This window comes from Dasypus novemcinctus, chromosome 2, assembly GCF_030445035.2.
Source record: "Dasypus novemcinctus isolate mDasNov1 chromosome 2, mDasNov1.1.hap2, whole genome shotgun sequence".
Classification (NCBI taxonomy): Eukaryota; Metazoa; Chordata; class Mammalia; order Cingulata; family Dasypodidae; genus Dasypus; species Dasypus novemcinctus.
Window position 1 is genome coordinate 80,294,722 of NC_080674.1, and position 22,710 is coordinate 80,317,431.

A 22,710-nucleotide genomic window follows, 5' to 3' on the forward strand; every position below is an offset into this window, starting at 1 on the left:
GCTCACAGCAGGTGTTCAGATGAGTGAACGAGCGATAGAGTGAATGAATGAATGAATGAATGCATAGGCATATATATTAGTAAGTAGCCAGATGAGAGTAATATGATGAAGTAGAAGCTAAATTGGAGGGGGGAAAAAAAGGACCAAACAGCCAAACAAGAAAACTTGAGAGCAAATGCTAGAAATGGTTTGGCATCTGGCCAGTTAACTATTATTGTATTGTACAACATGGTACTTAGTATGTGTTAGGAACTGTTGTGATCCCAACAACCCTATTAGGTAAGTACTATTTTTATCCACATGTTACAAATGAGGAAACTGAGGCATGGAGAGGTTATGTAGCTTATGGTGACCCAAGGTTGCATAAGTAGCCAGTGGTATAGATAAGGGTTAGACCCAGGCAATCTGCCTCCCGAATATTACAAAACTAGTCCCTCTCTGGATCTTAATTTCACTCTCTATGAGATAAGATGATTTTATAAAATCCTACACAAGGAAGAGAGAGACAGAGAGAGAGGAAGGAAGGGAGGGATGGAGGAAGGGAGAAAAGGGAGGGAGGGAGGAGAAAAAGATGCAAGAAGGAATGAATAGGGGTTAAAAATTTCAAGTTGCACTTAACTTGATTTAATAAAAATAAACTTCTGCTCACCTGGGAAGCTGCCATTTTCATTCATCCCAAGAGATTTCTCTAAGTCCACAGGTCTCATTAGTGTCTTCTAATTAGTTCATTATTTTATTTTGCATATCGCTAGTTAGTATCATGGAGTTTGAAAGCCCTATGCGTTTTAAAGCCCTGCATAGTTCTTTACACTTAAACAGGGCTCAGTTAGCTAGGTGTCTAAATAGGAGTCTTAACAGTAACACGTTTAATAACATTTGTTTGCAGACTTCACAGACATACATTAAGAATCAGCCTGTCTCTATGGATTTTTTTTTTTAAGATATATTTTTTTTTTAAGATTTTTTTAAATTTAATTCTCCCCGGTTGTCTGTTCGCTGTGTCTATTTGCTGAGTCTTGTTTCTTTGTCCGCTTCTGTTGTCGTCAGCGGCAGGGGAAGTGTGGGCGGCACCATTCCTGGGCAGGCTGCACTTTCTTTCACGCCGGGCGGCTCTCCTTACGGGTGCACTCCTTGCGCGTGGGGCTCCCCTACGCGTGGGACGTCGCTGCATGGCGCAGCACTCCTTGCGCGCATCAGCACTGCGCATGGGCAAGCTCCACACGGGTCAAGGAGGCCCGGGGTTTGAACCTCAGACCTCCCATGTGGTAGACGGACGCCCTAACCACTGGGCCAAGTCTGTTTCCCTTAAAATTTATTTTTTATTTATTTATCTCCCCTTCCCTTCCTGCCCCTCCCCCCATTGTCTGCTCTCTGTGTCCATTCGCTGTTTGTTCTTCTGTATCCACTTGCATTCTTGTCAGTGGCACTGAGAATCTGTGTCTCTTTTTGTTGCGTCACCTTGCTGTGTCAGTTCTCCATGTTTGCGGCACCACTCCTGGGCAGGCTGCGCTTTTTTCACATGGGGTGGCTCTCCTTGCTTGGCACACTCCTTGCATGGGGGACACCCCTGTGTGGCATGGCACTCCTTGCGTGCATGAGCACTGCGCATGGTCCAGCTCACCACACGGGTCAGGAGGCCCTGGGTTTGAACCCTGGACCTCCCATATGGTAGGAGGATGCTCTATCAGTACAGGCAAATCTGCTTCCCTTTGATTTTTAAATATTTGATTGGTCTGACTGCTTTAGGATATAGTAGATTTGGATACCAGATGAAATGCAATAAAAATACAGTTGATCTCATTATTGATGGATTCCATATTTGTGGCTTCACCTACTTGCTAAAATTTATTGTAACCCCCAAATTAACACTCACGGCACTTTCACAGTCATTACTAGACATGTGCAGAGCAGTAAAATTTGAGTTGCCCGACATGTGCTTTCCCAGCTAAAGTCAAAGAAGGCAACATTTTGCCTTCTTGTTTTAGCTTTCATACTGCAAACAAGTACCCTTTTCGTGGTATATTTAGTGTCAAGTTTTTCACATTTTTGCACGTTTTGTGATTTCTCTGTTTAAAACGGTCCCCACTAGTGTAACTAAGTGCAAGAAGGCTGTGATGTGCCTTACAGAGAAAATACATGTGTTAGATGAGCTTCATTCAGGTACGAGCAATAGTGCTGTTGGCTACGACTTCAATGCTCATCAATTAATATAATTTAACAGAAACATGCATAAAGCAAGGTTGTTGATGGGTTAATAAAAATGTTGTGATCAGAGGTCACGGGGACCTATCCCTGTATTTCCCCTAGGAGCAACAGGTCAGGGTTCGTTAATTCAGTGTTCACAGCAGCTTCATAGAACAGAACTACCACGAATAACAGGAATCGAATATGTATATATCTATAGCTTATGCTGACCCGATATTATTTCAGCCCTTTCCTCTTGATCTGACAGCAGATCCCAGGTGATCATTTCCATATAGAATCTACTTTTCAGCTTGCTTCGTCCTTCAGGGCAGCCTGTCCAATATGACACTCCAATGTCTTAATGGAGAAATTTGGCTGCAATAAGTTCTAAGAGGATGAACAATGTAAGAAATGGAACCATTTAAAATGTGACCTTTAAAATGCAATGCAAAAGGAAAGGAGAAAGTAAACCAAACAAATTGGAAAGCTGCTTGATCTTTTTATCGTGCAATTTAGTCAATAAATATGCTAAGTTCAATTTATATCTTCCATTAATTGTAAACTCAGGAAAAGGCCATAGTGCCATTCTCTTAGAGGTGTGAAAATCATGATTATTTCATGTTTCACCTATTAAAAGTTCTTAATATTAACAATACAAAAATGATAGCATCTATTAAGCAATAAAATAAAACTAATATCTGATAAATGCAAGGTATTGAGAGGCATCTTTTATTTATTTATTTTTGTCTTTTTTTTTTAATGTTACATTCAAAAAAATCTGAGGTCCCCATATACTGCCCACCCCCTCACCCCACTCCTCACATAACAACAACCTCCTCCATCATCATGGGACATTCATTGCAGAGGCATCTTTTAATGTAGTCTCTGGGATTGTGAATAAAATAATTTGTCATAGGAGTATAAATGCAAGACTTTGTGCTGGGGGTCTTTAAAATGTCTTATTGGTTGTTAATTTCTCTCAATAAAATAATTCATAAATCTGTACGCTAAGCTACCTATTACTAATAAAATTTTACAGTGACCCAACATGCTCTCAAAATGGACATTAACATATAAAGTCTAAAGAGATGAAATGAACTAATAACTTCTGGCTAGAGAAAAGATCATTCTAGGCTCATAAGTTTGAGTCATGTGTTGTTCTCCTCAATGGTAGGTGTATTAAATAAAGATAATTCCAAAGAGAAAGACTGTGATGAGGACACACCATATAATTTGTCCACTTAACAGTTTTCCCTTAGCTTTATCAAAAAGAAATCGATTTAAGAGTTCAATGAGTCTAATGAGAGTGATTTGCTAATAGTCAGATTACTTTGTTCTTGGCACACAGTTTCTATAATATGTTAAAAGTGTGCCAAATGCAGATGTTTATTTAAAACTATGGAGGAGTTCTCCATTTGCCAGCTATGGGTTTTTAAGGGATTTCTAGATATAAGTGTTTGAAAAGGGATATAAGATCTAGGGGAATTAGTTAAGTTTCTCCATTACTCCATTTGGAATATTTAATTTCATTTAATTTTGTGAAAGCTCAGATAATAAACATTATAGTTTAGGTTCTATAACAAATAACCCTATTGGTTTAAATAGAAACGTGCTATTGAACCTGATCCAATCAGTGTTTCTCAATGATGGTGCTCCTAACATTTGGGGCAGGTCACTTCTCCATAAGGAGGGCTGGCCTAAGCATTACAGGTGCCCATGCCCTAAATGGTAACTTTGCTAAGTTACTGTGACAACCAGAACTACTTCCGCACATTTCCAAATGTCCCCATCTGAAGTGGACTATAGAACCATGGACCACGGATCTACTGCCATGTGGATTATATGGACACTCTGGCCAGATGCTGCATACTTGCCAGCTCTTGGTAAATGCATCCCATTGACAACAGAACAGTCTAAGGCAAGTTTAAGGATGGCTCCTTCTAAGGCTGGTTACCAACACCAACAAAAGTTCTGAAAACCCAAAGAATTATTTTCCTAGTAACAAGAACTCTTACTGAGTAACTGATCCCACCTCTTCTAAGTATTTCTTAAATCTGTTCTTTCCTCTCCATCAACTTTCCCTCTACCTTTTTTTCAGCCTCTCTTTATCTCCCCATCCCCCTTTTACTGTCATAGCCTCCTAAAAGTTCTGCCTTCCTCCAGCCAATCCTAAAATGAAAATCTGAGCCTGCTTAAAATCTTTCAATGTCTCCCATTGCCTTCAGAACATTATCACAAGTCCTTTCTGCCCTTTTTTATCTGACTCCTATACCATGCTCTCCAGCCTTGAACCTTCCCATTCCCCACCTTGCACTCTAGGCCCCAGCCAGGCTAAATCACCTATAGAACTGCTGTCTCTGCCCCACTCTCCTTCCCACCTGCACACCATTTATCTGGTCAACTCATTCCTAAGCTTTAAATCTCAGGAAGCCTACAGACACCCAAGACCTGTCAGGTGACCTGTTTGTGCATGCTGCACTCTTGGCTACATCATAACATTCTCAAACTGGATTATAATAAATTGACTTATCTGCCTCATTAGATTTTGAGTTTCGGAAGGACTAGAAGTTTGCCCTATTTATCTTTTTATCTGCAATGAAAGAATAAATGATTGAGCAACCTTCATTTCATAGTTGATGAAACCCAAGCAAACATCTACATAACAAATTGGCTGCAAAACTGGGACTTAAACTCTGATAACTTATCAGAAAGTGATTAGATTACAAGGGTCACCTTTGTAAAAAAACAACAGAATATTATGTTTGTAATAAGACAGGTAACATTTGGTAACATCAGTAGTAAGAACACATTGCAGAAAGTGGCATTAATTTATCAAGGTTGTGATCTATATTCAGTAAGGGCAGAGAGAGCAGAATAATTAAATGTTCGTTTTTATTATCAGCTTTTCTGAAGAGCAGTTTTCTAGGAATGGGTGAATTTACCTGAAATGAAAACTATCTGGAAATGGTTGAATTTCAAACGCAGTTAAATGGTTTCTATCAACCATATATACTCCTCATTAGGTAAAGTCCCATGACTGGAATAAGAGTTACCTTAGGTCAGTGATTGTTAATTTTTTGGGTGTGCAAAAGAATTACCTTGCTAACTCATTCTTGCTAAAATGGAGATTCCAGGACCCTAATGCCAGAGTTTCTGATGAACTAAGTCATAAAGTTTGAGAAAATGCTTTTTTGACTAATACCGTATTGCCATGGGTGGTTGCCTGCTGTCACATTGAGAAAAATCACCTTAAGTGCTCAGATGACAAGTAATGATTATAAAAGGGATTTCTTTTTCAAGTCAAATTGTCCAAACATCAAAACCTAGAAAATAAGTCTTTGTCTCTCCTTTCCACTAAATTTAAGCTTGACACCAAGGAGCTAGTTCAGGTTTTCTGTACTTAATGGATTCAACGTTTATTTGTTTGGAAAACCATGTCCCCATGTTTCCAGAATTTTTATGCTTATAAAAAAGAGCTGGGATGAGGGGAAAAAAAAGTAAGAAAATGGAAAAAGTGAATCACTGCCCTATGATCTGTTAGATCCAGGTCCTGTTTCCTTGGATTTTAATCACATTATTATAGCAAAAATTCCACTTAAGGCAATGAAATTGTCAAAAACAAACAAACAAACAAAAACAGAAAAAGTCTCCAGAGAAAGAAATGCAGATTTAATATCTCTTCATAGCCAAAACCTCATCTAAATGTAAGTGAAATCTGTCATTCTGATTACTTAATATAAATATAAAATGACTACATAAAGATGCTGGGTTCAATCTATAAACTTAAATCAGTTCACTGTTTTCTTTTTAAGATTTTAGAATTCATTTTCCCAGTTTTCATTCATGATATAGTTGTTCATGGGTTGGCTCTATCTTCAGCTCATTTTATTCAGGGTCTGATTCTGTGCAGATTCCTCTTCCTCGAGTTTACAACTCTAAAGATCAGCTGTGGGGACAGTCCAGGTTAAAATGATATCTTCCTAACAGCCCCCGGTTCTGCTGCTTCTATCAAATCTCCTGCTAAAATAACAAAGATACAGAAAAAGATAAAAATTTAAAACAGCATGAGAAACCAAGAGTGACAGATAACCTATATTGCCAAAATCCTGGAGAAAAATCTATAAACTATAAGGCCAAAGAGCTAGCCAAGCAAACTAGAGCTGTGCTACTCTGCTTTACCTTACACAGAGCAAGGAAGACAGTCTGGGAATGGAGCAGTGCTAACTTTTGGCATGGTCAGGGAATTACAACTTCTTTAACTTTTTATATGCGGTGAAAAGATCACAACTCCCAGAAAACAATGGCATGGAAAGGAAAGAGTCTGGCAGTAGGTCACACAGCATCCTGGGAATGTCCCCAAAAGGAAAGTCCCAGAAGTACAGAGAAAGACTCTGGTAACTGTGCATGGTAGGGTTCTTTTAGCATCTCCAAGAACCAGCAGCCACAAGAGAAGGAAATGTCTACTAGGTCAGCCAGGATCAGTAAAATATATGAGACAAAATGCCTGCAAGTGATTGGGAATTGAGGGAGTTGCGTGTGTACATCAAACTAACTTTCAGCTACAGATTTGAGAAGGAATTCATTCAGAGGCCAAGAAACCACCATACACCCTGTCTGGACAGACACTTCATTGTTTACACTCAGAGGAAGCTGGTAATGATTTACTATAAAAACTGAGCTTCAGGAAAATCAAAGATTCTATGAACAGAAGTATAGAAAGCCAAAAGCAGAGATAAGGGACAATGGGAAAAGATAAAAAGAAAAGAAGATGAGCCGCAACAATGTAATGGATTAGTGGTAACAGGTATTGACCTCAAGTAGTCTGGGTTTGAATACTGGCTTCCCCATTTGTTAGATTGTGAACTAGGGCAAATCACGTCTTTTAAGTTTCTGTTTCTTCATTTGTAAAATGGGTATAAAGATACCTATCTCACAAGGCTACTTTGAGCTGTTTGTGTGGGGTTTTTTTAATGTTAGTTTTATTTTTATTACTTTTTATTTCTGAATAGACTGTTTTGACCCAAGTGTGTGGACTTGAGAGCTTTGTCAAAAATCACTAGACCATACATGTAAGGGTCTCAATTCTGTTCCACTGGTCTATACGTCTATCTTTATGTCAGCCCCATGCTGTTTTTACCACTGTAGCTAAGTAATAAGATTTAAAGTGAAGAAGTGAGAGTCCTCCAACATCATTCTTCTTTTTTAAGATATTTCTGGCTATTCAGGGCCTTTAATCCTTTCAAATAAATTTGATAATTAGCTTTTCCATTTCTGCAAAAAAGCCTGTTAGAATTTTATAAGGATTGCATTGAATCTGTAAATCAGTTTTGGTAGAATTGATATCTTAATGACATTTAGTCTTCCAATCCATGAACAGGGAATGTCCTTCCATTTATTTAGGTCACCTTTGATTTATTTTAGCAATGTTTTATAGTTTTCTGAATACAAGTTCTTTACATCCTTGGTTAAATTTATTCCTAAATATTTGATTATTTGGGGAAGTGGACTTGGCCCAATGGACAGGGCGTCTGCCTAGCACATGGGAGGTCTGCAGTTCAAACCCCGGGCCTCCTTGGCTCGTGTGGCGCTGGCCCATGTGCAGTGCTGATGCATGCAAGGAGTGCTGTGCCATGCAAGGAGTGCCCTGCGATGCAGGGGTGTCCCTGGTGTAGCGGAGCCCCACGCGCAAGGAGTGCACCCTGTAAGGAGAGCCGCCCAGTGCGAAAGAAAGTGCAGCCTGCCCAAGAATGGCGCCGCACACACGGAGAGCTGACACAACAAGATGACACAACAAAAAGAAACACAGATTCCTGGTGCTGCTGATAAGGAGAGAAGCAGTCACAGAAGAACACACAGTAAATGGACACAGAGAGCAGACAACTGGGGGGGGAGGGGAAGGGAAGAGAAAAAAAAATCTTAAAAAAAAAAGTAATTTTTTCCTGACTTCCTCCTCAGAAATTGCTCATTATTAGTGTATAGAAATGCTATTGATTTTTGAGTATTAATCTTGTATTCCACCACTTTGCTGAACTAGTTTATTCGCTCTAATAGCTTTGCTGGAGATTTTTTAGAACTTTCTAGATACAGGATCATATCATCTATGAATAGTAAAAATTTTACCTTTCTTTTTTTTTTCCGACCTTTGCCGAAGTAAGATTTTATTTTGAAAGTCATTTGAAAGACACTGAGTAAAGGGTCCTAAGACTCAACCAGTATAAATTACAAATTCATAGCCTTTCCAATCCCACCAGCAGTTTTTTTTTTGAGATTTATTTTTTATCTCTCCCCTTTCTGCCCGCCGCCCCCTCCAGTTGTCTGCTCTCTGTGTCCATTCACTGTGTGTTCTTCTCTGACTGCTTCTCTCCTTATCAGTGGCACCAGAAACCTGTGTTTCTTTTTGTTGCATCATCTTTTTGTGTTAGCTCTCCATGTGTGCGGTGCCATTCTTGGGCAGGCTGCACTTTCTTTCGCGCTGGGTGGCTCTCCTTACGGGGCGCACTCCTTTAGCATGGGGTGCCCCTACGAAGAGGACACTCCTGCATGGCAGGGCACTCTGCGCGCATCAGCACTGTACATGGGCCAGCTCCACACGGGCCAAGGAGGCCCAGGGTTTGAACCGCAGACCTCCCATGTGGTAGACAGACACCCTATCCATTGGGCCAAGTCCGCCTCCCTCCACCAGTGGTCTTTGTCATGCCAAAAAGTTGCTTTATTTGTAATTTCTAGTTTTAGCTTTCTGGAGAAGTCTTTTCCCATAATCCATCTTAATTTTTAAAAAATATATATATACTTTTATTTCCAGGAAAAAGCATGTTAGTTGGAGATAGGTATTTTTAAAAAAACATCAAAGTAGATTTGATATGTTCAACAAGTGGAGAGCTCAATCAGAGGCGATATGGGGAGTTCTCTAGTATTTGCTTATCATCTTGCTACAACTGGAAATCCACATGTGGAAACGTCATACTGTAATATGGTCCTATATGAAGTTTTCTGTCTTTGCATCATATATGCTAATCATCGGTCTTCCTGTTAGAGCTCACGCAGCATGCAGCTCCTTCTCTGGACCTCAATCTTGAAAGGAGGCTCTGTAATCTCTGCATTTTTGAAGTTGACAACAATGTCATAAATTGTTGGAAAAAGTTTTTCATTTTCTTCTCAGTCATTTAATTCTGTCACATATAATGTCACCAAGTAAATATCATCTTCTTGTCTGTCAAATTCACTAAGAAGTAATGAGTAAGTTTTGGTGACAACTGCCTATCATCACTGAAGCCTCCCATGAAATATATTTCAGTCTTCCATATTGAAAGTGGTTGGAAAATGATGTTATGGAGCTCCTGATCATGGGGACCTCAGCTCTGGTGATGGTTCCATCACAATGTGTCAAGCAGGTAGCTGCATTTCCTGTGTGCCTTAGCACCACAATGTGACAAGCAGTGGCATCATCAGAACCCAGAATGGAGATGGAGCCATCCTTTGGGGAGGTCACTCTCTTTGCTGAATATACAGAAAGCCCTTGGGTCCCACTTTTTTAATAGACTGACCTTTGAGAAGTCTGGCTGTTTCCTCCAGAGGCAGGTGGGCTCTATACAAGGTCCTGGGAGGTCTGCAGCAGCTGTACTTGCTCTCCTTTGATGAGCAGCAGTATTTTGGAGGCAGCTGCTCCAGTAGGCCCAGGGAGGAAGTGGCCTACCCAGCCCTGGGCTCTTGACTGCCCCCACCCCTCAAGTTTTATTTCTTCCTTTCCAATTTGGATGCCTTTCATTTCTTTTTCTTGCCAAATTGTTCTAGCTAGAATCTCTAGTACATTACTGAACAACAGTGGTAACAGTAGACATCTTTGTCTTGATCCCAATCTCAGAAGGAAAGCTTTCAGTCTTTCACCATTGAGTACAATGTTAGCTGTGGATTTTTCATATATGTCCTTTATCATATTGAGAAAGTTTCCTTCCATACCTATCTTTTATAGTTTTTCTCAAGAAAGAATGCTCTATTTTGTCAAATGCCTTTTCTGCATGTGATTTTCTTCTTCAGTTTATTAATGTGGTGTATTACACTGACTGATTTTCTTTCATTGAACCACCCTTGTGCATCTGGTCATGATGAATAATTCTTCTAATGTGCTGTACGATTTGATAAGTAAGTATTTTCTTGAGTATTTCTGCATCTATATTCATTAGGGAAATAGATTTGTAATTTTCTTTTGTAACACTATCTTTAACTGGCTTTGGTATTAGGGTGATATTGGCTTTATAAAATAAGTTTGATAGCATTCTCTCCTGCTCAACTTTTTGGAAGAATTTTAGCAAGACCAATGTTAAATCTTCTTTGAATGATTGGTAGAATTCATCTGGTGAATCCATCTGGTTCTGGGCTTTTCATTTTGGGGAGCTTTTTGATGACAAATGCAATCTCTTTACTTGTAATTGGTTTGTTGAGGTCTTCTGTTTCTTCTAAGGTCAGTGTATAGGTCGATCATGTGTTTCTAGGAATGTTACCATTTAATCTACATTGCCTAGTTAGTTCAAGTATAGTTGTTCATTGAATCCTTTTATGATCTCTTTTATTTCTGTGGGGTCATAGTAATGTCCCCCTCTCATTTCTGATATTTGCATCTTCTCTCTCTTTTTTTGCTTTGTCATACTAGCTAACGGTTTGTAAATTTTGTTTCTCATATCATGAAACAAATTTTGGTTTTACTGATCCTCTCTATTTTTTTGTTGTTATTGTTCTCAATTTCATTTATTTCTGCTCTAATCTTTGTTATTTCTTTCCTTCTCCTTTCCCTTTGGATTAGATTGTTGTTCTTTTTCTAATTCCTCCAGGTGTGTAGTTAGGTCTTTAATTTTAACTCTTTCTTCCTTTTTAATTTTGCACTATAAATTTCCCTATCAGCACTGCCTTTGATGCATCCCAAAGTTTTGATATGTTGTGTTCTTGTTTTCATTCCTCTTGATATATTTACTGACTTCTCTTTCAATTTCTACTTTGCCCACTGTTTAAGAGTGTGTTGTTCAATCTCCATTCATTTGTGCATTTTCCAGTCCTCTGCCTGTTATTGATTTCCAGTTTCATTCCATTATGATCAGAGAAAGTCCTTTGTATAATTCAATCTTTTTAAGTTCATTGAGGCTTTGTGGCCCAACATGTAGTCTATCCTGGAGAATGATCCATGAACACTTGAAAAGAATGTGTATGGGGATACATTGTTCTGAATATGTCTGTTAGGTCTAGTTCATTTATTTAATTGTTCAAGATCTCTATTACTTTACTGATCTTTTGTCTAGATGCTCTATTGATGTGAGTGTATTGAAGTCTCCAATTACTATTGTAGAGTCAACTATCTCTCCCTTCGGTTTTGCCATCATTTGCATCATGTATTTTGATACCCTGGTTAAGTGCATAGAGATTTTGATTGCTATTTCTTCTTGGTGGATTGGCCTTTTAATAATATATAATAATGTCCTCTGTCTCATATAACAGTTTTGCCTTTGAAATCTACTTTGTTTGATTTTTGATTAGTATTGCTACTTCAGCTATTCTTGGTTACTGTATGCATGAACTATTTTTTCCAGCCTTTCACTTTCAACCTATTTGTATCCTTGGGTCTAAGATGAGTGTCTTATAAACAGCCTATAGGTGGCTCATTTTTAAAAAATCCATTCTACCAGTCTGTGACTTCTGATTGGAGAGTTTAATCTTTTAACATTCAATGTTATTACTATAAAGACAGTTCTAACTTCACCCATTTTGATCTTTGGGTTTTATCTGTCATATCTTATTCTCGCTTTGGTTACTTTTACTGATAATCTTCATTTGTAGGCTCTCTTCCAAACCTGTCTTTTTTTTTTTTTTTTTCAGGTTGTAGCACTCCCTTTAGTATTTCTTGTAGAGTCAGTCTCTTGGTGACAAATTCTCTGTTTGTGTTAATCTGTGAATATTCTAAACTTACCCTCATTTCTGAAGAAAAGTTTTGCTGGATATAAGTTTCTTGGCTGGCAGTTTTTCTCTTTCAGTATCTTAAATATATCATACCACTACCTTCTTGCCTCCATGGTTTCTGATGAGAAATCAGCACTTAATCTTATTGGGCATTCATTGTATGTGATGAATCACATTTCTCTTGCTGTTTTAAGAATTATCTCTATCTCTAGCATTTGACATTCTGATTAGTATGTGTCTTGGAGTATGTCTATTCAGATTATTTGGATGGGATCACATTGAGCTTCTTGGATTGGATATCTATGTCCTTCAAAAGAGTTGGGAAATTTTCTACCATTATTTCCTCAAATATTCTTTTTGTCCTTATTCTCTTCTTCTCTCCTTCTGGGACACCCATGACATGTACATTTGTGTGTTCATGCTGTCATTCAGTTTGCTGAGACCCTGTTCAAATTTTTCCATTCTTTTCTCTATCTGTTCTTTTGTGTTTTGTTTCAGATGCCCTGTCTTTTAGCTCACTGATCCTTTCTTCTGACTCTTCAACTCTGCTGTTGTGTGCCTCCAGTGTATTTTTCTTTCATTTATTGTATCTTTCATTCCCATAAGATCTGTTATTTTTCTTTACATCCTTTCAAATTTTTCTTTGTGTTCACCCTGTACCTTCTTAATACCCTTAATCTCTTTAGCCATCTCACTCAATTTATTAAGGAGATTTGTTTGAACATCTATGATAAATTGTCTGAAATCCTGTATGTTATCTGGAGGTTTAATCTGTTCCTTTGACAGGGCCTTATCTTCCTGATTATTAATATGGCTTGTAATTTTTGCTGGTGTCTCACCACCTGATTTTCTTGATGTATTTATTCTGGGCTCAGTTTCTCTCTTTAGTCTAGGGCTTTCTTGTTGATTGGCTTTGTGCTAAAACTTCTCTTTGACACTTGTTTCAACTTATTTTGGAACTTTATAATAGTTCGTGTTTAACAGATCATTTTTTCAGTTCTTATTCATCTATTTTTTGCCCCAACAGGTGGTGCTCTTTAGCCAGTTGTTCCCCACAGCCCTAAAGTAGTACTGCTCCTTTAATTCTCAGTTGACTTTGGCCCTGTTGGGGGCATGGTTAAGACTGAGGCTACCAACCACACCAGGATGAAACTGTTGCACAGACCCCAGACCCTGTGATCTAAGATCTCTAATCAACTGCCACAACCTGCACTGAGCCTTGCCTCCCCTTTTTCTTGGGGAGAGCTGCCCTTTAATAAGCTGTTTCCTGCTGCTCCAAGAGGTATGGTACTGTGTCTCTAACTTAATTGCAGAGACAGAGAATACTGATTGCTTTCTGAGCAATTGGGCTGAAATTGCCCATGTTGTTCAGAGAAGCTAATGAAACTCTGTCTAACTCTCTCCCCTGCCAGGGGTGGGGATTGAGTTGAGGGTATGGGTGGCAATTTAAGCCATGCAGGCTGAAACTGCTTGCAGTTGCCCAGAGAGAGTGATAAGTTCCTGCCCATCTTCCTCCCCTACCAGGAGTGGGGTTGGAGCCCAGGATAGAACAGCACTCTAAGCCATGCTGCTGTAACTGTCTGCAGCTGCCCTGAGAGACTGATGAAGCTCTGCCCTCCTTCCTCCCCTACCAGGGGCAGGGATGGAGGTGAGGGTATGGGCAGTAAACTATGCCATATAGGTTGCAATTGTCTGTAGATGCCCAGAGAGACTGATGTATCTCTGCCTACCTTCCTCCCCTGCCAGGGCTGGATCCCATGCTGGGACAGTAATTTGACCTGGGCAGAAAGGAGTCAATCCCTATCATCTCAGAAGTCACTGATTTTCAATGAGTCCTGCTTTCGCTCCTGCTGGGGGTAGAGTTAAAACGGAGACTGCTACTTTCTTTCTAACTGGGATAGGTTCAAATGTTAGCTGTACTTGGAACTGGAATCTAGCTAGCCTAATTTGCTAAACAATTGCCATAGTTGGTGCCTAGCTGTCTCCTCCTCCCCTGTTTTTGGAAAATGGAGCTTCCAGTTCCATCTAGGGAGTGGTTCCCAAAGCAGCCTGCCCCACCAATGGAGAATGAGTACCAGCCTCTGCAATACAAAGGAATCTACTCACAAATCTTCACCATAGGTGGCTAGTCTTTTCCCTCTATTTGTCCCTGGGTGGCATACAATGTTCTGGTATCTGCAGTACCCCAAACAGGTGATTTAGATAAGAGTCTGGCTGATTACCTACTGCCCTGGAGGACAAACTGATTCTTAGAGTTCCCTACTCTGCCACCATCTTGTTCCTTACTCCCTAAATCTACTTGGAGTTTTAATGTTTGGAAAATGACCAATAATGAGAAAGTATAGAAAAAGTAATGGAACAGGACCTGGGCATGTAGTAAATATTTAATAAATGGTAGTAAGTATTATTGACAAACTTGGAAGAAAGAGGGATTAATTGAGGCAAAGAGAGGATTGCAAAGAAACTAAAATAAAATCAATAATAATCTATATTGGAGACATTAAAGAGAAGAATTAAAATTACCAAACGAATCTAGCTGATAATATAGAGGAGACCCAAAGGGAGAGGAAAAGAACAAAACACTGAAAACAACTAAATGAAAGCTGAATCAGAGATTCAGTCTATTAATGAAAGATATTTTAAATCAATCAATCAGCACAAAAGCAATTAACTAAAATATGAACAAGGAAACTTTCCTGACGTGAGAAATAATCTCAGAGTGCAGATCAAAGGGCTAAGTATATTTTGGGCAAAATTAATTTTAAAATACTTTGAAGACCCAAACCTAGATACAAAACAGTGAAAATTTATACTATGGAGATAATTTTGAAAAAATTACCTCCATAAAACATTCCAGAGACCACCTTACCCAGAGAGATCTTTCAAACATTTGGTAAACTGTTCCAGAGCATAAGAGCATAGAAAAAGATGGAAAAAATTCAAAACTATTTTATGAAATTGTGAAACCTGACAGAGATATAAGAAAACCTCCAACCCCACTTTCACTTATGAATCAATGCAAAAATGCTAAAGAAAACACTAGCAAACTGAATTTAGGAATATAATTAAAATACAGGCATAAGATCAAGTTGGATTTATCCCAACAATATAAAGATAGTCTAAGATTAATATATCTATTAATGTATTATATGTATCAGAATATAACCCCTATTTTTCCAGTGAGAAGCTCCAAATTTTGTTTTTGCCAACTTAAAAAAATAAAAGTGTACAGATGTACATGAAATAGTTAAATATCTATTTAAAATAGTTATGTGTACACGTTTGGGATCATATAATAAAATAATATTGCTTTTTTTCCACTCTGATATATAATGAAACAAAATTTATTCCACCTCTTCCTAAGCATTCTTGACACCATTATCTCCATTGTCAGAGGAGCCACTCTGAAACATTTAACACAGTTTACCAGAGCATACCATCTTCACTTCTGTCTGAGCACTTTTTAATCCATGTATGATGCATTAATCCATGTATAATTTTACTTTGGGAATCATTTGTCCTGAAATTGTATAATTGTGATCTCTATAACAAAGGCTTATTTTATAAATGTAACAACTTCCAGTTCTTAACAATTGTGAGGTCATATCCCAGGAATAATTACTAAGTCAGTGTTAAATATCTTGGCCTCCTTTTTTATTGATTCTGTCTAGTGACCTCTATAAGCATTCAATACCAGCATCAATCAAAATGTTACACTATGTTGTTCACAATAAAGTACATTGAGAAAGACTCCCAAAATGTAAGAAATTTGGAAGGACTTCAGTATGTCTCCCTCTTTTCTGAAGGATAAATTTTTTTGAGGAAACAAATTTTGCTTATTCCACCTTTTCACAGCAGGGCACACATAGAAAATTATAGTATTTGTGCAGAACACCAAAGCAATTGAAAAAGGCGGCTCACACTAGATGATAGCCCAGGCCCTGTCCAGGTTCCTCAATAGATCAATACTTCAGGACATCATGGGGAAAGCTCAGCTCCATCAAAAGGTCGCAAAAGAAAATCCAGATCATCAGCTCAGAGGTAGGCACTGAAGTGGAGCTAAAAAAACTGATCCTTGGCTCTGCCACTTTGGAGAACATGACCTTCATTTGACAAGGTCCTTAGCCTCTTTGTGCTTCAGTTCCCATGCAGGTATGATGGGATAATAATAGTGCCAAGAGAATTACTGTGATGATTGATTGAATTAATTCACATAAAGCATTTAGAAGTATTATGTTGGGGACATAGTACACACTCAATAAATGCTAGATTCACTAACCATGGCTGATTAAAAGTCAAACAACACAAAACAACGCTTGAAGAAAAACAACTATTGAGTTGAAAATTCCTCAACATACTTCAAACTGCTGCACAGTCACTTTACAGTGAAACTCAAGTCAACATGACCTGACCTCACAGTTGGAGCTTCCAATCAACTTTTCAGGTTTTAGAAAAGGACCACTAGGGATTGTGAAATCCTCCTTCATAAAAGACAGACCAAAACAAAGAAACAAACAAACTGGGAAAAAGAAAGAGAGAGAGAGAGAGAAACTTAGAAGGAAGAGAGACAATGTTGGGAGTTCAGCAAGTTTTTTTTAGAAAAAGAATGTATGTATATATATGTGTGTATATATACATAATACATACATAGACACAAACATAAAATTAACAGCTGAAAGCACAGGCATTGAAAAAATAAGTTTAGTCCATCTATAAAATAGAACAGAATGTTACAAAATGGAAGTATAGTAAAATGGTTTCTTGGTATAATTTGAGAACATAGTAGTTAAAATTAATTAAATAGAAAGGTTACAAAATAATGTCAAGAAAATGTTCAAAACAGTAGAAGAAAAGTAAAGAAAATGAGAGAAGAGAAAACCATAAAAATTAGAGGATCAATTTAATATGCAACTAAGAGGAATTCTATAAAGAGATAAATGGAGGTAGGTAGCTGGAAGGGCCAAAGAATTCTGAAAAGAAAAATACAAGAAAATTTCCCATAACAAAAGACTCTGCATTTTCAGATAGAAAGAGCTCTCCGAATATCATCACAATAAATTTTAAAACCTACACCCAAAGCATATCATGGTGAAATTTTATATGTCTGTCTAATAAGAGGAGAAAAAAATCACATACATAAGGGATTAATAATCAGAATGCCATTACTGCTCAAAAGTTATCCCTTGGTATTAGGATTATGATTTTTCTTTCTTCCTTATTGTTGTCCCTATTTTTTATAAAGAACATGTATGACTTTTACTGCCAGAAAATAATTTTAACACACAAAAAAATCTATACTTGGAGACATACTAGCCTAGATTTAAGTGGTCCATGTCTTAACCATCTTCATAATGTCACAATCTGTCATTTTTGCTGAAGCAGACACTTCTAGTCAGGGAAAGCGCTATTAAAAGAGGATGCCTGAGCTGTAGAGAGAGTGGAAAACAAGCCACTCCAGGGATTCACTTCCCAGCTGCTCTGTGAATGAATGATATACACTCATATTTACTCAGAGAATGAGCTCTTATTCTTAAGTATACTCCCAGAATATTTTCATATCTGAAGGAGGGGTGAGAAAGCCTACAATTCTTTACCCTAGATAGATCTTTCTCTCCATTATTATCATGTCTCCACCATTGCAGTTAGCATTTATTTTAATAAGGAACTGCTAAATGCTCCAATTTGTCTTCATTTGGTTTATCGAATACCATGTCCTAGGCTTTGCCAAGAGATGATTTTTCTTTTGACAGACTTACCTGTGGAGAAGATGAACACAGTGTTGTTCCAAAGCCCCTGGCTTTTTAAGGCTGCAGTAACGTTTCCCACTGCTTCATCCATAAGGGACACCATTCCTGCATAGTGATGCCTGTTCTTATCTTGGATAAAGTCATATGGCTTCAGGTATTCCTCAGGGACTTGAAGAGGCTCATGTACCGACTGGAAAGCCAGGTACAGAAATAGAGGCTGGAAAAAGTTTGTGCAGATCAGTTAAAAGGGTATGGAAGGATTAAATATAAAAGAATAAGGTAGTACAGATTTATGAGCTAAAAAAAATAATATCAAGATAGCTCATACAATGGGAGAAAATATTTGTGAATCATATATCTGATAAACAACATATAGTCAGACTATATAAATACTCATACAACTCAATAAAAAAGACAACCCAATTTAAAAGTGGGAAAAGAATTTGAATAGACATTTCTTTAAACAAGATAAACAAATGGCCAACAAGGATATGAAAAGGCATTCAAAATCATTAATCATCAGGCAAACACATTTTAAAACCACAATGAGATACCACTTCATATCCATTAGGATAGCTATAATAAAAAAAGACAGACAGACAATAACAACTGTTGGTGAGGATGTGGAGAAATGGAACTTTCAGACACTGCTAGTGGGACTGTAAAACGAGGCAGCTGCTTTGGAAGACTGTAGTGAGTCATCAAATAATTAAACATAGTCTTACTATATGACTTACAATTTCACTCCTAGAAAATGAAAGCATATATCCACACAAGAACCTGTACATGAATGTACACAGCAGCACTATTCATAATAGCCAAAAAGAAGAAACAACCCAAATGTCTATCAACTGATGAATGGAAAAACAAAATGTGGTATATTTATACAATAGAGTATATTATTCAGCCATACAAAGCAATGAAGTTTTGAGTCAAGCAATAACACAGATGAACCTTGAAAATATCATGTTAAGTGAAAGAAACCAGTCACAAATGACCATATATTTTATGATTCCACTTATATGGAATGTCTAGGATAGGCAAATCTATAGAGATAGAAAATAAATTAGTGGTTTCCAGGTATTAGGTAGAGGACAATGGAGAGTGACTGCTAACGTATATGTACTTTCTTTCTGTGGTGAAGAAAATATCTAATCTTAGATTGTGGTGCTGGTTGCACAACTCTGTGAATTTTCTAAAAAAATATTGAGTTGTATGCTTTAAATGGGTGAATTTGTGCAATATGAATTGCATCTCAAGAAAAACTTTAAAAAATAAGAAAAAAAAAGTTATAGTCCTAAAATGGCCTAGAAGGCCCTACATGAGCCTGCTAAATAATAATAATAGTAATAATAATATCAATAAAAGCAAACTATGCTAAATGTTGTCTATGTACCAGATATTAAGATAATAATTTTTATATACTATCTCATTTAATAATCAAAACCAAACTATGTCACATCCATTTTATAGATGAGTTAATTGCAGAACAACTTCCTAAGGTAACGCCCACCTTTACAGTATGGATGTGTATCAATAGATGAAACTCAGCTTCTCTTGATTGCTTTAGCTAGAAAACAAGTGCCTGCCTGTGGCAGTTTGAAGTTTTGTGAATCCCAGAAAAGACCATATTCTTTGAACTAATCCATTCTTCTGGGTGTGGGCCCTTTGATTGCATTAGATTCAGTTCAGGGACCTTTTGACTAGATCACTTTAGGGTCTTTGATTGGACTATGTCAGTGTGGCATGACCCAGGTTGGGTCTCTGTCCTCTTTCTGGAGTCTCACATAAACTGAGAACTGAGAGCAGAAACACTCACAGAAAGACAACCTCCATTTTAATCCTGCTATGTGCGAAAGGACTGCAGGAAGACAGAGAAACCCTGAGAGGCTGAGCTTAGAATCAGAGGAACAGGCCTGAAGTAGGGAGAAGCTGCCAGGTTTGCTTTGCCACATGGCAGGAGTCCAGGATCCGAACAGCAGCAAACTTTTGTGAGAAAGCATTTCTGTTGATGCCTTGATTTGGACATTTTTTTGCAGCCTTAGAACTGTAAGTTTTTTTACCCTAATAAATCCCATCATAAAAGTCAACCTATTTCCGGTATTTTGCATTGGCAGCCTTAGCAGACATTTTAGCAGAGGGTTAGGGTTTTTTGATATAATATTTCATGAGAAAGCAAGTGAACCCCATTTCTTGTTAGTCTTTGATATAGAACCAAATGTAATACCAACTGGACTCCTGGAAACTAAGGAGTGAGATACACTGATTCTCCTTTACCTCTTACACCATTTGACAGCATTTAACATTAATGGTATTCCAGGGAAGCGTCTCCTTTTAATCAGCCTTTTCAAAAGCAATTCCTGTCTGAGCCATTCTCTTCCTTGTGCTCCTAGAGAATTTTTTAATGAGTTGAAAACCCTTAAAGAGACAACTGGCCCAGCCCAACAATAAAGTTAATGCTACTAAAGGATTTGAGACACTTAAATCTCACAAATTAACGGAGAAGATGCATTCATCAAGGTCACTTGGAGCACCCAAGCAGCCAAGTTGGTAAAGGAGAGAAAGGGGAAAGACTCCTAGAGGTGGGGGCAAGTTCTTGCAACCACGTCATGAAGAAAAAGTCATGATTCCAGGCCATCATTAAAGGGCCTTGCAAATATTCAGTATTGAAACAATTCTACTCACTTTGTTAAATACAGCAAAAAAGTTCTCTGAAAATCTTTCCTATCATTATTCCTGAATGGCTAATGATATTTACTATTACTTTTGAGAGGTTAAAAATGTGAAACTACAGCAATTCCCCACTTGTCCAGTGGTCAGGTCAGGCATCTATCAATTCAAACCTACAGGGCAAATAACAGAAGAGAAAGTGAAAACAACTTCTTAAGGGTGAGGACAAAATCTGTTATGTGAGCCCATCACAAGACCAAGCAAAGGCCTAGCTCTACCTGCGGACCAGATCCTATTAACTTAGAAGTATAGATAAATGAAAGTAGTCCTTGAACAGCAAAAATGAGTTATCTTTTTTCTATTTTTTCCTAGTATATGGGCAAATTGCCTTATATGCATCAATATGGCCATGGGTCAGTAGGAAGAAGTAAAATGATGTATAATACAGCTCATTTAATGAGGTGAGGCCCTTGGAACACATTTTAGATTATGTCCATCCAAGACTGTAAAAAGTAAAGTGTCAATACTCTTGAGATGAACTATGTCCATGAAACAACTCATTCCCCAACAATACTAGATGTGAAGCATTTCTATATTATTTTTAAATAGGAAAAAAAAAAGAATGGAATACTGCATGGTAGCCCAGTGGAAAAAACAATTAACTAAGGCTCCAATGCTCTCCAACCACAATGAAAACCAACTCTGTTCCCAAGTCCCTGTGCCTGGACCCTCCTTATACATAGCTGTAGCGTTTCCTGCCAGCCACAGCCTTGGATCACTATTAATTTAAAGCAAACAGCCGCTGTCCAAAGAATGGGCTCATTTCAGTGACTCCGGTTCATTATTACTATATATGGTGAATAATAACTGAACCCTGTTACAATCTCTCATGACTTGTCGGTTTGTTCTTATCTTATTGACACGGAAGTCTCGAAACCCTATGTGGAGCTCCATTATCTCTAGGTTTATACTGGATTCTGATCTCTCCTAGCCCTCCGATCAACCCAGTCATAGCTGCTGCATTTATACTCTCCTAACAGCAACCCCTTCAGGTTGCTTAGGAATATAAAATAGAATCCTATATATGAAATCATGACCATATGTTTAAGTATGATTTAAAAGTAAGACATTGTTATCTAAAGGTATTAGCATATTAATATTTAACATGCTAAGGATTTTTTTCATTTCTTATTTCATGTAGCTACTAATATATATACCCTAAATATCCTCACTATGCTAAAGAACATTATTTCAATGAGGAAGTCTTATTTTCCTTTCTTTAATATATTTTCCTAATTTAATGCATAAAAGAAAAAAGCATACGATATGTTTTGAAACTGTTATTCTATCCTTGACTTCCAAATTAAGACATTTCTGCCCAAATTGTGTCAGAAAAAAGTAGTGGTCCTCCACTAGAAACATACATTTTCTTTAAGAAGCTTCTAGTAGAGCAGGCGTGTGGAAAAAACATTTATTTTTATTCTTCAGAGTGCTGAAGGGGGGTCTGTTTTCTACGAATATGTTATTTTTACTTTCTAGTGTTATTACTACAGGAATTATCCTGTATAAAAAGAGAAAGGACATTCTTTCTCAACACATGTGGCATGTTTATTAGCAGTATCTCCCTGAGTCCAGCATCAAAAAGTTTGTTTCTTTTACAAAACAGCCCCATATGCTTTTCCCAGCTAGTGTTCTTTATTTATTTATTTATTTTTTAAAGATTTATTTTTATTTATTTAATCCCCCTCCTCTCCCCCGGTTGTCTGTTTTTTCTGTGTCTTTTTGCTGCGTCTTGTTTCTTTGTCCGCTTCTGTTGTCGTCAGCAGCATGGGAAGTGTGGGTGGCGCCATTCCTCGGCAGGCTGCTCCCTCCTTTGCGCTGGGCGGCTCTCCTTATGGGTGCACTCCTTGCGCGTGGGGCTCCCCTACGCGGGGGACACCCCTGTGTAGCAGGGCACTCCTTGTGCGCATCAGCACTGCACATGGGCCAGCTCCACACGGGTCGAGGAGGCCCGGGGCTTGAACCGCGGACCTCCCATGTGGTAGACGGACGCCCTAACCACTGGGCCAAAGTCCGTTTCCCTCAAGTGTTCTTTAAAATAGACATAATTCTAAGTTGGTCTGTGAATACTTCATATGTCTTTCTCTAATGATTTTGGTTTTAGAAC

At 38.0% G+C, this 22,710-nt stretch overlaps 1 protein-coding gene and 1 pseudogene across 4 annotated transcripts in view; both read right to left on the minus strand.

Annotated features, from left to right (window-relative positions):
• ARSB (arylsulfatase B) overlaps window positions 1–22,710 on the minus strand; it is a 344,495-nt gene that overhangs the window by 291,016 nt on the left and 30,769 nt on the right. For all 4 annotated transcript variants that reach the window (XM_058275266.2, XM_058275258.2, XM_004449669.4 and 1 more), the window contains one exon: window positions 17,883–18,090. In XM_058275266.2, the coding sequence (XP_058131249.1) occupies window positions 17,883–18,090 (208 nt within the window). The remainder of the gene's footprint in view (window positions 1–17,882; window positions 18,091–22,710) is intronic.
• On the minus strand, window positions 7,858–14,404 carry LOC131273107 (protein N-terminal asparagine amidohydrolase-like; annotated as a pseudogene).